The 15,793-nt window shown below is 38.0% G+C and overlaps 1 protein-coding gene across 2 annotated transcripts in view; it reads left to right on the top strand.

The window, feature by feature from the left end:
- Positions 1-2,128: 2,128 nt before the first annotated feature.
- Positions 2,129-15,793, top strand: part of BTLA (B and T lymphocyte associated) — a 29,697-nt gene continuing 16,032 nt past the window's right edge. For both annotated transcript variants that reach the window (XM_008073286.1, XM_008073285.1), the window contains exon 1: positions 2,129-2,216. In XM_008073286.1, the coding sequence (XP_008071477.1) occupies positions 2,129-2,216 (88 nt within the window). The remainder of the gene's footprint in view (positions 2,217-15,793) is intronic.

Below are 15,793 nucleotides of genomic sequence, written 5' to 3'. Positions count from 1 at the left end.
TATGAACGTAAAGCAAGATTGACTTGTCACTAAGCTAACGAACTTCTGAGTCTGACTTCTTTGAATTCTTTTTTTTTTTTTTTTTTTGAGTTGGAGTCTCACTCTGTCACCCAGACTGGAGTGCAGTGGCCTCTCCCAGCCACCGCAGCCTTGACCTGCTGGGTTCCGGAGATCCTTCCGCCTCAGCCTTCCAAGTAGCTGGAACTACAGGCATGTGCTACCACGCCAGGCTAATTTATTTATTTATTTATTGTAGAGATGAGGGCTCACCAAGTTGCTCAGGCGAGTCTTGAACCCGCGGGATCAGGCAATCCACTCACCTCAGCCTCCCAAAGGCGCGGGATTACAGGCTGAGCCACAGAGCCTGGCTAACTACAGGAGTCACATTCTGAGGCAGGATTTGTCTGCAGGGGAGCTCTCAAGACTCCATCAGTGGAGAAATAAAGAGCTAGGCATGCCAATAAAAGCAAGAAAACATACATACATTTTTCTAAATATATGCTGGATTTATACACTGGATGCTTCATAAGATTTTTTTTCCCCAAATTTTATCTAATTAGCATGGAATTTTTTATACGAAAACATCTTTGAAAGAGTGAGTCATAAAGGCTTTAAGCTGAAATAAGAAACATCAAGACGACTTTTCTCTGGTTTGGGATGACATCCTGAGCTCATGGTTTCTGACTTTTGACCTCCAGAGCTATTTAAAAAAGATAATGAACCTTGCTTCAGCATCTGCAGCAGGTTTTTACTTCACCTCAAACATGAGAAAAGGAAGAAGTTGTGTAAATGCTGCATAAATATTTCCCAGGCTGTTTACTTGATCAGTAATAGGAGTTCTAAGAGGCTACATATGTTTGCTCTATATTATACTATGTGTAGTTGAAAAGATGAATGTTTAAGAGCTGATGTGAGAAAGTTTTAATACTGGTTGACTGAGTTCTTTAAAGTCAGCAACAGCAAGTCATTTATCTTTGTATCTCCAACCACAGCATATTGTCTATTTAAATCAAAGAAAACACAACAACTGTTTGTAACCTTATGTACTCAGATATCTATTGAAATTTGGCCTTGGAAGAAAATCATCAGCCTCTACTCAGAAAGACTCACAAAATCAACTTTTGCCAATGACCACAAATACCACAAGTCTAGATATCTCATTGGTAATCTTAAGTGGTAGTTGAATTTTGTTAGTTTCTGTGATTATAAGCTAATTCTTATAGGTGGCCTTGGAGAAAACAGTCCCACGGCAACCCTGAGCTTTCTGATCGTGAACTTTTTCCATTTCTTTCTTTACTGTTTCTAGTTTACTTCATCGGACAACAACTTCATGAAGAATGTTTAAAAGGGAAGTTTCCTTTAATTGATATTCAAGATCTCTAGCTCAAAACTTTAAAGAAAACATGTAGCTAATATTAACAACAATCTTATTCCATTGATATGTATCTACAGATTAAAGACGGCTGTCCTCTCTTCTGTTGAGGAAGTGCTTCCTGTCACTCATTTTCTCCATAACCTCAGAAAAGTCTTCACTGATTTAATGACAGTAAGCATTCTCATCTTACTGTGACATGAAGTTCAGGGGAAAAAAACCCACTAAACTCTTTTACATAAAAGAAGTTTCAAAAACCAAAATCTTTTACATAAAAGAAGTTTCAAACTATGAAAAGATAGGAGGAGGAATTGTATACTACCGAAGGTACTTTTTACCATGAATTTTCTGACCTTGGTTTGATTAAAATCTCAACCTAAAGATTGCAACAGTATAGATGTCTTTAAAGTTTAATTGTTCATTTCACTGAACGTTGAATGGAGGAAAAACCCCAAGGTGGGGCAAAAGGATGGCAGAACGGAAGAAGTTAAGGGCTGAGCTGCTTTGCAGATCAATGTCTGAAAGCGAACAGTCGACTTGACAGAAGCAAAAACCACAGTACCAAGTTGTCTTTCTGTTCACTTTGTTTTACGACATTATTCAGGCTCTTCTTAATGTCCTTTCCCACCTCCTCTCAGTTCTCTTTTTATTTATTTACGGATGTCACTGGGGTAAGTAAACTGATCTAACTCTAAAGAACTCAGAAGAGGAAGGGAACCCTATTTGCACAGTTTTTTCCCCCGATATGCTCAGGAAATGAAGATATCGTCTGCCATGCTTAGAATTGGGAAATTGTTTTGGTTCCTCTTGCTAATCCCACGTCTGGACATCTGGAGCATCCATGGTAAGGCACCTACTTAGATTATTTCTGGTTTTATTTCTCAGGGGGTCTTGGAGGCAATGTCTTGCCTTGCTGAATTTAGAAGGATGTGATTTTATGCTGAGTGGATAATAGAACATGAAACCCAGCAGTTAGATTTGCCTACCAAAGACATTATAGGGCATAAACCAAATAAATTAGAATGTGGTATTTACCTGCCTAAATCTTAGGCACTGTATTCATAGCTTGGATGATTTTTTTTAAACATGTGCTGATGGTTAAAAAAAGGAGAACTGAGTAGGTATTATTAATAGTTAAGTACAAATTTATCCCTATTACTTGTAAAGATGCCCTGGCTGTCATACTGATAGTAAATAGTTTGTTCTTTTGAAACAGTCCAGAGAGTGCTGTATTGCTCAGTTGGGTATTGGATAACCAGAGTTATACCTGCTCCATGATTACTCTTGAATAATCTTGTCTCTAAAGAAAATCTCTATACTTGCTTCAGTGGGGTGTCTGCTTTGAGAATATGAATGAGAAAATGCTGAGAAATATAGGAGCAGACCATTCTATCATTGCTTTTGTATTGTTGAAAGAGAATGGTTCCTACTTGGTTGTCAAGTGAACATAGAAAACAGGTTGAGTTCTGCAAAAATGATATCTGGCCACCCCTGCAGACTTTATGCTAGCATAAAAGGTAATTTCTTCTTTATCAGGAGGACACTTGTTCCCTTACATTGACACAAGAACCCACACATTATAAAGGGGAAAGGCCTATAAATGGCTAGCAGAAATTTCTGATTTTTCAGCTGGTTCTGGTTTCAAATATTCTGTCTTATTGTCAGTTTGTGTTCTGTGGATTTAAATTAGAAAGTATGATCACTGAGGTCCTATGGATAGCCCACCTTCAATTCCAGAACTTTGTGGTTTGAGATTTGTCTCTATGACGTCAGAATGCCACACAACCAGGTGCAAGGTAAAACTCACCTTAGTCATTCAAAAATTTTTATGTAGTATTAAGTCGACTAGATGCTTACATGGTTGACTGAATTTTTCACCTTCCATTAGGTGCCTACAGTCACATAGTCACAGCTGGAGTCAAATATTATTTAAACATAATTCATCCCAAGTTGAAAGATACATAAACTTCTCTTTGTGAAATTAAGAAGAAAGATTTTCAGTGTTATACCACATTGTGGATGGGGTGTGACTTCTTTCTCACCTCCCAACTTGAGGTAGCTTAGTGCTTGCAAAAGTGAATGCGGTTGTTAGAAATGGGTTAATTTACTGATTCTGCCACTTACTGTGTGATCTTGCTTAAGTCTTTTATCTCCTCTTGTCTTAGTCTCCTCATTTGTAAAATAGAGACAATAATTGTACCTAAATTATGGGTCTATCATGAAAACTATAAGTGTGATGATATGGGCAAATTGCTTACCATAGTAAGTAGATATAATAAAAGCTCAGTGAATATTAATGATATTTTTGCTAATATTATTTTCACAAACCAACCCCCACGAAATTCAATTAAATGAGAAGTAAATTTTTACTTTATTAAAGCCATATAGTTTTTAAAGTTAAAATAAAATAAGTAAACTATATTGTGCCATATGAGGGGCACCTTAAAGTACTCTCATAAAAGCCAGAATTTATTTATTAAAAACTGTGTATTTATTCTTACATGTTTGAACTTCCGTCACCTTCAAAGTATTCTGTCTGATTCTATATACCTATCAAGACTTTTCCACTGCTCAGAATGGTTTTTGAACTCGTCAATTTTGATGTCTTTTAGTGCTTCTGCCTTTTTGTTTGTTTGTTTGTTTCACCGCTTCCACATTGGCAAAACATTGAGAACTTCTTTCATCTGGGGAAACAAAAAAAAGTCATCCAAGGTGAGATTGGAGAGAGGGTGGGACATGGGGATCATGTTGTTTTGGATAAAAAAATGGCTGAACACTCAGCAGGGTGTGGGTAGGTTGTTCTTGTAAATCACCCATCAAGAAATGGGCAAATGAATGGAAAGAATCTCCAAAAAAAAAAAAAAATGTACTGAAGCCAAACTCAGCCTCTCACAACAACATTAGCTAGTACACTGATTACTAGAACACTTACCTAGCAGGGGAAACCTGTACTACAAGGGACCCTCCTTACAAAAAAACATTGTTTATTTTGGAGGAGGTCCCACCTCAAATGTTTAGCCATAAATATAGTGAATAAACTTATTTGAAAAATAAAATGAAAAGAGTTTGGACAAAGTACTGGCCAGGTAGCTAATATAGCAGTTGATATAATGGAGTGAAGCATTAATTGTGTTAAGGATACAGGTTGAGATAGGAACATTTGATGAGATTTGTTCTACCAGACAGAGTTGATGGCTCCATTTCTTAAAACCACATTTATTATAACCCTTATATCTTGGGGATTTCTTATGATTTACTTAACCACTGAGTTGTTTTTTTTTTTACAGTAACACATTTTCAAACTGTTTAAAATCTTTTCAAATCTTTGAAGATTTTTCTCCCCACATCAAAGCAATGTGAGATCCATGTGCTTTGTCCTAGGAGTGAGATTGCATCGATAAGATTGGAAAAAATGTAATGTTCTCTACAAACATCCTGTTTAAGTTCGTTTATAACAAAATATGCTTGTTTGCCTCTTGTGTTTCTCAAAAAAAAAAAAAAATTAAAGGGAAATCAGTGTCTGGCATACAATTGCAGTCCTGATGAAAGTAATAAAAGTGTCAACAGCTTCTCTTCAGGGGCAGGTCATTCTGGCAAGAACTAGGCTGCAGGTGGAAGTGTCTCTGTCCATTGTCCTGTCACCCTGGGCCATTTGTCTGAGGCCCTGGGTCACTAGTTCAGTTGAGGATCAGTTGAAGATTCCATCTTCAGGTAGGCAGGAGCATTGCAGTTAATGTATGGATATCTCTTGACATTACTGTATACGAAGGGATCCCCTCAAAACTGGAATTTGTTTATAACAAATTACATATTTATTTTTACATGTTTAAACTTCAGTCACCTTAAAGTACTCTCCATTTAAATACACCTATTGAGACGTGTTTTCCATTGCTCAAAACAGTTTTTGAGCTCATCAATTTTGATGCCTTTTAAGGCTTCTGTCATTTTTTGTTTCTCCTCGTTCACATCAGTAAAACGTTTCCCTTCGAGGATTTTTTTTCATACAGGGAAACAAAAAAATGTCACTCGGGGTGAGACCAGGTGAATAGGGAGGGTCATGTCGTTTTTGGTCAAAAACTGCTGAACATTCAACTTGGTGTGGGCCGATGTGCTCGTAAGTCACACTTCATGAAATGGACTAACACACTGAAAGAATCTAAAAAAAAAAAATTCAATGAAGCTGAATGCAGCCTCTTACAACAATTCTAGCTGGTACACTGATGCTGATGGGTTCCTAAAATGCTTATCTAATGGGGGAAGCCTGTACTATAAAGGGCTTGTCCTCTAAAAAATAATTCCATTTTGGAGGGTTAGGGGTCCCCCTTCATATGGTCTAGAATAAAGACAGTAGGTAATTTTTCATCACTCATTCTTTGATTAAAAAAAAGAACAGTCTTAATCTGGTCCATAGGACACTTGTAGTCGGGCTCTTTCAAGAACACAGCGGTTAGGGTCATGTATTCATTTGGGTCTTACCTATGTCCTCTCGCTCCTTTATTGTGGTGGTTCAGTCTGGTTCATGGATCAGCCTTTAAACACTATACTATATATCCCACACAGACTGTGTTGCTCTGCCACAAGCTGGCCATATCCTTGGGTCCAAACAGACACACTAGGACAGATGGTGCTGTGTGTCTATCACTCCATGAAGTTCAGGTTTTGTAGCACTGTATCTTTATCAGGCTTATTTCTATGACTCACAACAACTTGTTCTTGTTGACATGTGCACATGGTGGCATGGTAGAGATAAAGGTCTGTCTTTTGCCAAATTCCTGTGCATTATTGTTACAAAAATGCCTGCCACATAATTACATAAGTGTTTAGGAATGTATTCTGGAGCTACAGGATTTCTGGGATTAAGCCATGAAAAAAAATTAATCTCTGTGCTGACATTACAGTCTTGAGTAGATTTCTCTATCACTGATAAGTTCTTTAATTTATTGCTGCTTCCTCTGTCCCACTATCAAAATTTTCTCTGTTGTAATGTTGAAGTCAAAAGCTATTTATCTCGCCTCACTGGAATTTTCCTACTTAATTTCTATTTTTAGTGAGTTCCACCTTTACTTAGAGTTCAGATTGTTGAAAGAAAAATGTTCACAGGCATTTGCAATCAGATCTCGAAAATGAAATCAACATTTTGCTTTGTTTTGTAGAGAAGAAGTGTGGTACAGTGGCTAAGATTAGGGACGCTAGACCCAGAGTGCCTGGACTAATATCCCATGTCTGCCATGTAATGGTGCTGTGATGACTATAAGGTCTCTGACTGTCATCTAAATAAAGGGAAAATCATAGTATTGACCTTATAAGGTTGTTGTATTAAGTGCATTAGTTCTGTAAAACACTTAGAACATAGCCTGGGAGACCCTTGAGTACTGTGCAAGTTTAACTAATACTTTTTGTTCCTTTTCGTCCAAAATTGGATTCGCTTAATAGTTCTCTTAAAGTAGCATTGAGAGACAATCTTTCATTTCAGGTGGACTAAAGTCTTCTATAAATAACTCTTGATGTTATTATTGACTATCATCTGTAGTCACCAAGAAATGATAATATTGTTTGAGAATTATGTAACTTGAGTTACATTGTGTCAGTGAATTGTGTCATATGCCATTTGCCTCACTTTTCTAATATTCTCAATTTCCTTATCTCAAAATAAGCTCAATGTCACCCACCTTTCTGGTGTACTCTCATGGTTGTGGACCCTGATTTTATGTTTATCTCTATGGAAGAAGTACTGTGTGCACATGCCTGTGGGTATGCATGCAGGGGTGTTCTTTTTAGTATGCTCAGAATCTAAACATGTACAATTTGAGATTCATTTTGAAAAGAGACCAGGAAAGTGTGAGCCAGTCACAGGTAAACATCAGGTTTAGCTGGCAGAACTCTTTAACTCCTCTTTCCTCCTTCCTGATAACGATGTTCATCTTATGAGCATAACCTGGAACTCACACACATCACAGATAGCCCATTGTCCAAAAGTTGGCTGCAAGGAAGGCTTGTGTATTTTGAGTTTAGTTGGGTTGTCATGGACCAGTTTCAACTTTTCCTATAATATTAGAAGAAGAGAATTAACATTGGGGGACAATTGACAACTTCAGTCCACTTAGGTTTTGTTTAGTATTTTCAAGGGCTTAGAAAATGCCAATGACTCTCAGTGTGATCTTTGTAGTAGAATGTATTAGGGTTGTGAATATCTGGGAAGAAAGTGAAGATGGACTTTCCTTTTCCCCTCATAAAACCTTTCCAGTCATAACACATAACCCACACTTTGATTGCCACAGGTAACAATGCTTCCACTGAAGTCAGTGTTTAGAAATTCTTGTATAGGTTTGTGTTAACATGCCAGAGGATCTCACTGATGCTGCTTTCAATATCTTCTAAGGGATGTTCTTTGCTTTTGCTGCACTACCTTTCTTCCTGAAGGCCCTGTGACCAAGGTGGAGAGAATCTAACCTCTCAGAAGGACAGAGCCCAGTTTTACCAGGCAAAGTCTCTCTTGACCACAGCTATTCTCTAAATTGTTGACATGAGTCATTGTTCTTGAGTCTCAATAAATTGGCCAACAAATGTTACTACTCAAGAGAGATAACCCATTGGCCAACTAACAGTCTACCAGAAACTCATCCTTGTCGCATTAAGTGGATGGGATTCTAAGAAGTGAAGTGTGTGTGAATCCCCAGGCCAAGAGAAGTAAAGTCAGTGACCAACAGGGTAGAACTACAAGGGACATTAGTCACTTTGTAGAGCTGTGATGAAGAAGTCCTAAGAACAAGCCTGGAAAATTATCCAAAGACAAAGATTTTTTAACTTCCTAGTTTTGACCAGGGCCAGCCTTGCTGGTTAGTATAATTCTATAGAATTTCCTTTCTCACATAAAAGAAGGGATCTTTACTTGGGATATGCTGCCTTTTCTTTCTCTATCCTATTTGTTTTCCTGATGAATATACCAGTTATTATGCACTGCTGCTGATCCCTGTACTGGTAGCAGGGACTTATTTTTCAGAGCAGAACCACTTGGGAAAAGACCTTCTGAGTTTCTATCTTGTTTCTGACTCTCACAGGCTTTATGGCTTGGGACAATGACTCAACTTCTGTGTCACTTTCCTAAATTTATTCTATTAGAAGACATGACAATATCTGGCATTTATTGTTGCTATTATGAGCCAAGCATATGCTTCCTATATGTTCTCATTTACCTTTACAACAATGCTGCTGGGTAGGAGTTTGTGTTTGGAGTTAGCCAGGCCTAGGTTAAAGTCTTGATTTTAACTCTTCCTTCTATCGCCTGGTAACCTTGGGCAAGTAGCTTATCTTCTCTAATACTCAGTCCTCAACTTAAAAATAAAGGTCATAATAGTAACAACCTTGTAAAATCATTGTGAGGAACAAATGAAACAATACATCTATGGTGCCAAAAAGTGCCTAGCATATAGTAAAAACTTAAGAAAATATCAGTCATATCCCTTTTTCCTCCTGTCAGTATGGATCTAAGATGGGGCAATAGCACATTGATAATGTGAGGTGCCATGTACCTGTGGGCAAGTGGCAATGAATGTGTGGCAGTGATTCAGGAAGTGAGCTCCCAAATGTGACTTAAACTATCTACCTGCTATCTGACATCATGATCTCTAAAGATCTCTGCTTGTCTTATTCATAAATATCTCAAAGAGAGGAAATGACTCGGGTACTTTGTAAGCTTTGCTAAATTTATAAAAAGTGATATTAAGTACTAGGATGGCTGGTTTTAGACAAAACAATTTCAGATTTATTCCAAACTAGCTAAAGTCAAGAGATATATGGCTTAAAGTCTTAAATTGTTCAATACAGATTGATCAAAGAAATCAATCTTCAAATTTTCCCCCCAAATAGTCATAGTACACTGTGAAAAATTCTAACTCTAAAAGAAATTGCTTCAGAGTGTGCTAAGTAAATACTATATGAAAACAAACTTGAAGAAAAGTTACATGTATGAATATAAGAAGATATATTTTTGTATGAATGAAATTTTTAAGAGGAAATAGCAATAAAAGATTATTATGAGAATTTTCTTCTTTCATAGTCTTTGTTTTTCTAAATAATGGGAATAAATATATATTTATACCCTGTGTGTTCTTGGGGTAAAGTTAATTGATTTCAGCTTCATTTTTGCCAAGGGGACTTTACATTGTGTGCATGTATGTGTATGTGTCTCTGTCTGTGTTTAGACCAGGTCATTTCTTTCAATTGTCTAAAGATCAATATCAGACAATATCCACAAAGAATAAGAAGAATTGGCCAGACTTGGTGGCTCAGCCTGTAATCCCAGCATTTTGGGAGGCTGAGGCGAGTGGATTGTCTGAGTCCATGGGTTTGAGACCAGCCTGGACAACTTCGCGAGACCTCACCTCTACAATAAATAAAAAATTAGCCAGGTGTGGTAGCGGCTGCCTGTAGTTCCGGCTACTTGGAGGGCTGAGGTGGAAGGATCGCCTGAGCCAAGCAGGTCGACACTGGGGTGGCCGTGAGTGTGCCACTGCACTCCAGCCTGTCCACAGTGAGTATCCAACTTAAAAAAAAAAGAAAGAAAGAAAAATTAAATCTCCCATTGATTACTACTTCTTTGTGATCTGTACTACATTAAGTGCTATTTGTTGGGTAGATATATGTGAATATGCTTGCATTTACAGTAGAGACTGAGGTTCAGTGAGTTTTCATTGTACCCTTGAGAACAAGTTACAGGGTTTCTTTAAACCAACAATGGTCACTTTTTACAGTAGAGCCTCTGATTTTAATATATGTGTGTATGCATCATTCTTGTTTCAATTTCTTCAGGTATTTCTAGTACTTCTGGGAATATCTGACTCATGGAGTAGGTTTGTTTACCACAGAGTTAAAGTAATAAATTTAATAAACACTGCATAGTACATTAAATTAGTGGTTTCTGTATGAGGTGAAACTCCCCCTCCCTAACCTGATGTCACCACATTTTTTATTTTATGAGTGTATGTCAGCTAGTTTATGATAGGAAAGTACACCACCCTGGCTTTCTGATGCTGTGCAGGAAATTTCCCAAGGTGTCCAGGTTGATGTCCTCCCAGGATCTTTGATGTATGGTTACACTATTGCTGTGTGTGGATTTGTCCTGACTATGCTCAAGTCACTGCCTCATGGGACCCCAAACTCCAATTTGCATGGGGAAGATTAGCAAGGCAAATTATTTCCCTGCTCTGGTGGTCATCACCTCCCCTTTCTTCTGCTCCACCACTCTAGCCATCTAAAGTAAGGTGGAATGGACTGTCAGCCATTTCTGGAGGCTTTTTTTTCCTCCTGAGTTTAAAGACTTCTCTCTTCCATAGCCTCCCCAGTGCATGTGTCTAAAGTTTTTGTTGTTTCTCTATGATATTGTCTTGTGATAGAAGCTAAAATACTGATTGAGGTCACAGAAAATTGTTGGTATATTATATTTTTAGTAATCATTTTAGTTTCTCAAAAAATTATTTGTTTCATTGTTTTTTTCCTCTTTGAAAATTCCAGAAGATGTTTATTTAATTTCTATGTTCAATTCTAACACTGTCTTAGCTCAAATTAGGGGAATCTGCACTCTTATAGTCATTCATTTCTTTCAATGAATGTAATCATTTTGAAATTTCAATAACTTTGTAAGAATTTTTCCATAGATAAATAGTGAAATTCAGTTAAAATTTTTCTCACAATAATAGTAATAGTCAAGGCATGTGGTCTTTCAAAATAAGAAATAATGGCTAGGCGCAGTGGCTCATGCATGTGGGAGGCCAAGGCGGGAAGGTTGCTTAAGCCCAGAGTTCGAGACTGGAAAAGGCAACCTAGTGAGACCAGGTCTCTACAAACTTCAAAAAATTAGCCAGATGTGGTGGCACGTGCCTGTAGTCCCAACTATTGAGGAGTCTGAGGAGGAAGGATTGCCGAGCCCAGGAGGTCAAGTCTGTGGTGAGCCTTGATTGTGACACTGCATTCCAACCCTGGGCAACAGAGTGAGATGCTCAACTCAAAAAAAAAAAAAGAAAGGAAATAAATAAAAATATTTTACAAAAGATTCATAATCACAACTTAAAAAAAATAGCCAACAGGTTTTGAAAATTACCTACCCTTTTCAGCTTCTGCTGATATTTATACATTATACATGCCGCTATTCTTGTTCAGTTAGATGTTACTGAATAGCGTGTAAGAGTGATGCATGTCACACAAAAGAACATGGGACATTTGTTACAGATCAGGGATGGTTACAAAGCAGGCAAGTGGTCTTGGTTGCTGGAATATGGGAGTGGGTTGAGTTTTAATTACTGAATAGTAACATCCAACTGTTAGCCATGCAGTTGTTTGTGGCTGGCATTTTTTTCTGGTTGCCTGGTCTGGGTAGCTGGTTGGCCGTGGAGTGTCACTTGTTAAATATTTTTAGTATCACCCTTGAGTGGACATAAATCAGGCCTTCCCACACTGAGTACTTATAAGGTCTAGTTTTTCTTTAGTGGTTATAACTTTAACCACTGTATGTTATGTTGAACAGTCCATTCTTCACCTCAATCCCTTTCAGCCCACCTCTCTAAGGGCTTAGCTCTTCCTGCTCTGCAACTCAAATGCACAGAAACAACTGGTAAGAGCTGTAAACAGGGGATTCTTTACTTGATGAACCTTTTTTTATTCTATCTCAGGGCACATCATGCCTTTTCACCTTTATACTCTTCTAAGGCCATCTCTTCCTGTAGCGATAAATACCATATTATCAAAGAGGTGGCAGACCAAATAGAAGACAAACCTGTAAACACATATGTAGTTGTAATAGAGTGATGCACACAAAATAGCAAATTAGCATGGGACATTTGTTACAGAGCAGGGATGGTTATAGAGCAGGAAAAATGGTCTTTGTTGCTGGAATAGGAGTCGGGGGTGAGTTTGAAGAAGGGTGCAGGAGTTAAATACCATTTGGTGAAGTCTGGACATATTCCTTCAGGCATTCGAGAGTCTCTGAAGGGTTTCAGACATAAACCAACAATCTTGCAATTAGATTTTCATTTTAAGAATGCAAACTGTAGGGCAGTCTCCTTGGGTCCCCTCCTACTGTGGGAGCTTTTCCGTTCTCTCAATAATCCCTGCTTTCTAAAAAAAAAAAGAAATGCAAACTGGAACAGTGATGAAAACAATGGATTGAGGTGGGGAGAGGGGAAATAAGGCAAAGTTTGGAATGGAGGAGACTAATAGGTAGGCTGTGACATTAATCCACATGAAAAAGAATGAGATCTAAATTAAGGCACTGTCGTGGAAACACACTTGGAAGATGTTTTGGATAATGAATCAATTTAACTTGGTGGCTGATGGAATGGGGCAGTGAAATGGAAGGAGACCCAGATGGCTCCCAGGTTCTAGCCAATGTGATTAGGGAGATGATGGTATTATACTGTGACAATAGGAGGATGACCAAGTTTGTTTCAGGATGGAACTAGAAACAGGAAGAGATTCATCCTCCTCCATGGAGCCTTTCCTGACTAACCCAGCCAGGAGGACTATCTTCCTCTTGGGAATCTGAAAGCTGAGGGATTACATTATGTCCAAGACAATCAAATAAAAATCTAAAGGCAAAATTGAAGAGTGATGTAGGACTATTTCTGCCTCTTCTTTGCATTAGAAACTGTCATGTTACTAAGTTGTCATGGGCAGTGGCATGTGTGCACCCCTAGGTATAGACAATAATATGTACTGGATTTTTAAAAAAGACTAAAAGTTGGTCTACTTTTAATTATCACTATGACTTACCAATTCTAAACAATGTCAATGGGAAAATATTTCCCCTCCCCCAAATATTTTTGGTCTAAGTTGTAAATAGTTGCTATGGTTACAGTTGAGTTTTAATTTGTAAGTTTTAAATTAGCATATTTTTAGTACTTATCCTTTGATACATATTGCATTCTACATGCAAGTCAACTCAGAGAACTTCCCAGTTATAAAGCTGACCAATCCAGCTACTTGTGTTCATTTTGAGAGTAAATTCATAATGCTCAGAATCAGTTGTTTGCTCTTACAGTACAAACAACATTTTTAGTTTCTGAGAGATAAGTAAAATAGCTTGTTTGTGCACACAGAGAACACTCTAGATGATGCTTAATGCCTATCTGCAAATCTACATTAATCATCTTTTCATTCTTCCATTCAAGAAAAATTCCTATACAACTCAACATGATTGTGAATGGTCCATTACAGTGTGATCCAACTGCAGTGATGTTTCCATAATCCCACTGCAAATCATTGATGCAGCCAGGACAAATAGCTAGCTCTTCTCTCCACGCCTAGCCCACTTCGTGAACTCCTCTAAGCATATAGTCACAGAATGCTAGAACTTGAAGGGATGTCCAATTGGGCTACTACCATCAGGCGACTGCTCTATGACTAATTGGAAAAGTAAGGTATTGTAATAGAAACAGAAATTGTGGACTAGAAGTGGTTGTGGGAGGTGAAGTTATATTTGTGTGGTGGGGGAATGGTGGGTAATAACTTTTCTAGTTTTGTAGTTCAATTCTTTCATCTTGTTTTGAAGCAATTGAGATCCAGTGACAACTGGTTGACAATCTCAACTTTGTACAATGTGTTAGAATGTGAAACATTTTTAGCTATTTCCATCCCCTTATAAATATCTCCCCCAAATTAGGCAGTGTATTTTGTAATGGTAGATAAGCAAAGTTTAAACGTCCACCATTCAATGCTTATTCTATTTACTCTGAAACAAGCAGTGGTCTCCATGTCAGTATTTCAAAAAACTATGGTCCAAGAAAACCATCAATTCCCTAAATCTATCATGAGATTCCTGGACCCTAAGACTTTGCCCTTCCATTTCCTCAGTCTTAAAATACCTCTCTGATGCCATTCACTGCTCTGATTGTCAAAGGACTACTCAATTTCTGAGGTTCAGCTCCTATATAACCTTTCCATGAAGCTTTGCTCCAGTAACCTCGGCTGAATTTGATTCTCTGTGCACCCATGTAAAGTGGTTTGTAACTCTTTACAGAGTTATTTCAGTCTCCCAATCGTCATGCATATCTTTATTTCCATTAGAAGGCAAGCTCCACAAAGGCAGGTATCTGTTCTAATTCATTCATATGCTCCCAACAACTAGCCTATAACAACCCTCAAGACCTGCTTTCAGCTCAGGTAAATTTAAAGAAAAGGAGAGGTAGAGAGTACATTTATTTTTTTAAAGTGCCCTCATGGCCAGGCTCCGTGGTTCAGCCTGTAATTCCAGCACTTTGGGAAGCCGAGGCGAGTGGATTGCCTGAGCCCACCGGTTCAAGACCCACCCGGGCAACTTGGTGAGACCTCGTTTCCACGATAAATTAAAAAATTTTTAAAAATTAGCCAGGTGTGGTAGCGTGTGCCTGTAGTTCTGGTTACTCGGAAGGCTGAGGTGGAAGGATTGCCGGAGCCCCGCAGGTCGAGGCTGTGATGGCTGGGAGTATACCACTGCACTCCAGTCTGGGTGACAGAAAGAGACTCCAACTTAAAAAAAAGGAAAAAGTGCCCTCATTGTTACCAATTAAATGTTAAGCTCTTGTGGTCAAAAGATCCATCTTGTTTTTCAAAGTTCTGGTACAGAGTTACAGGTTCTATAAACTATTATTGACTTATCCAAGATGAAAAGGGAAGTTAAGATGCTGAGAGAGTTTACTAACTTTAGGGAGAGGAACGGATTTTGGAAACAAGGGTTTCACTTGGCCTTTCTGCCTCCGGTCTCCCTGCTCTTTTGTCATAAGTCTAACCACATTCAGGTGTTGTATTGCTAGGTACTTCCTTTTGGTAAATTATCCTCCCTTTCTCTTCAATTTTTTACAAACCTCATCCTCATAACTTACTTTTCAGCTTACTTTCATTTTAATTTTTGAGTTTTTGGAAGCAACTGAATTAGGAAGTCTTGAAGTGACCTTGTTTGACGTCTTAAAGCAGTTATAAATAAATAAATATTAAGAGGGCTTAAAAATTAGCTGCAGGTCTTTTGTCTCAGTCTGATGCCTGAAAACTCAGTTGAGTTTTTAATACTATGAGCAGAGCTTTATGAGATTTGAGCAAGAATTACACTAAAAGGTTTATTAGGTGTTAGGAAATAGCTTAACAATGGGAATCTTTACATCGTAAGTGTGTGGAAATAAAGTGAAACGTTGTTCTAGGTAGACATGTATGTGAAACTTGGGACCAAAAGTTGCCCCCCTAGTTTAGCATTTGATTAGCTGTGTGAGCTGTGTGATCACAGTCAAGGTCTTTAGCTGTCTCCATCTTTAATGAGAGTTTTGCTATAATTACAGTTATGCTTATTATGTCATTATATCATACGATTCTGTGAATCCATTCAGAAGAATGCTTGAAGATGAGTAAAATGAATCAATGAGGGAAATGAATTAGATATATTGCTGAGTGAAAGAGTAATGC

The sequence above is a fragment of the Carlito syrichta genome, unplaced genomic scaffold, assembly GCF_000164805.1.
Source record: "Carlito syrichta isolate Samal-C Ts95f unplaced genomic scaffold, Tarsius_syrichta-2.0.1 Scaffold315804, whole genome shotgun sequence".
Taxonomy (NCBI): domain Eukaryota; kingdom Metazoa; phylum Chordata; class Mammalia; order Primates; family Tarsiidae; genus Carlito; species Carlito syrichta.
The sequence above is the reverse complement of the archived record's forward strand: the minus strand, read 5'-3'. Positions and strand labels throughout refer to the sequence as shown.